This window comes from Suricata suricatta, chromosome 16, assembly GCF_006229205.1.
Source record: "Suricata suricatta isolate VVHF042 chromosome 16, meerkat_22Aug2017_6uvM2_HiC, whole genome shotgun sequence".
Lineage (NCBI taxonomy): Eukaryota > Metazoa > Chordata > Mammalia > Carnivora > Herpestidae > Suricata > Suricata suricatta.
Genome location: NC_043715.1, coordinates 58,668,049 through 58,669,744, shown reverse-complemented (window position 1 = coordinate 58,669,744; position 1,696 = coordinate 58,668,049). Strand labels below are relative to the sequence as shown.

At 45.0% G+C, this 1,696-nt stretch overlaps 1 protein-coding gene across 1 annotated transcript in view; it reads right to left on the bottom strand.

Moving 5' to 3' along the window:
* LOC115279932 (zinc finger protein 658B-like) overlaps positions 1–1,696 on the bottom strand; it is a 24,127-nt gene that overhangs the window by 2,094 nt on the left and 20,337 nt on the right. The window contains exon 2 of the mRNA XM_029924428.1: positions 8–1,680. Within this exon, the coding sequence (XP_029780288.1) occupies positions 8–1,406 (1,399 nt within the window). The 5' untranslated portion in view covers positions 1,407–1,680. The remainder of the gene's footprint in view (positions 1–7; positions 1,681–1,696) is intronic.

Below are 1,696 nucleotides of genomic sequence, written 5' to 3'. Positions count from 1 at the left end.
TTCCCACAGTCGCTGCACTCATAAGGCCTTTCTCCTGTGTGAATTCTCTGGTGTTTTATGAATGTCGATCTATACTTCAAGAATTTCCCACATTCGTTACACTCATAAGGCCGTTCACCTGAGTGAACTCTGATGTGTAAATTGAGGGTCGTTCGTCGGGGGAAAGATTTGCCACATTCACTGCACTCATAAGGCTTCTCTCCAGTGTGAATTCTCTGGTGTAAAAGGAAGGAAGAATTACTAGTAAATGATTTCCCACATTCACTACACTCATAAGGGTTTCTTCCAAGGTGACAGTGACGATGAAACCGGAAGGCACGACTACGACTAAAAGACATCCCACACTCACTGCAGCGATAAGGCTTTTCTCCTGTGTGAATTCTCAGGTGTTGAATGAATGTCGACTTATAGTTCAAAGATTTCCCACATTCATTACATTTATAAGGCCTTTCACCTGAGTGAACTTTTATGTGTTCACTGAGGCTATTTTTCCGGAGGAAGGTCTTGCCACATTCACTGCACTTATAAGGCCTTTCTCCAGTGTGAACTCTCTGGTGATATTGGAGGTCAGACAGCGAGAAAAAAGATTTGCAACACTCGCTGCACTCATAAGGCCTCTCTGTAGTGTGAATTCTCTGGTGGTAACGGAGGACAGAGCTAGTGGTAAAAGACTTACCACAATGACTGCACTCATAAGGCCTTTCTCCAGTGTGAACTCTCCGGTGATACCGGAGGGCAGAACTAGCAGTAAAAGACTTCCCACACTCACTGCACTCATAAGGTCGTTCTCCTGTGTGAGCCCGTTGGTGTTTAATGAATGTTGCCTTCCACTTCAGGGACTTCCCACATTCATTACACTTATAAGGCCTTTCATTAGAGTGAACCTTTATGTGTCCACTGAGGCCATCTTTTCGGAGAAAGGATTTGCCACATTCATTGCACTGATAAGGCTTTTCTACAGTGTGAACTCTGTGATGATAATGGAGGTCAGACCTAGAGAAAAAAGATTTCCCACATTCATGGCACTTATAAGGCCTTTCGACACTGTGAATTCTCCTATGGTAACGGAGGACAGAAGTAGAAATAAAAGATTTGCCACATTCACTGCACTTATAAGGCCTCTCTCCTGTGTGAACTCTGAGATGATAACGGAGGCCAGTACTGGAGATATAAGACTTCCCACACTCCTTGCACTGATAAGGCCTTTCCCCTGTGTGAGATCTCTGATGATATCCGAGAGCAGAGATGGAGGTAAAACATTTTGCACAATCACTACACTTGTAAGGCCGCTCTCTAGGTTGAACCTTCTGAGTAATTAAAACTGAACTATGGCTAACAGATTTTGCACATACACTGCAAACAGAATCATTTCCTCTGCTGTGCCCTGTCCCAGGATGAATGAGCATAGATTTGTGGCTGAAGGATTTCCCACATTTGCTGCACGTGTTCTGCCTGGACCCAGTGTGAGTCCTTCCATTTTGACTAAGGATAGACCTTTGCCTAATGGATTTCCCACCTTTGCCGAACTCATGAGGTCTTTCCGCAGTATGGAATCTCTGGTGGATAGCAAGTAAAGATTTGTACCTGAAGGTTCTTCCACATTCACTGCACACAAAACACGGTCTGCCAGGTTGGACACCCTGATCCTGAACATGTGTATCTCCGGGACCAGAGGCTGCCCTGCGAGGTCCCCAAG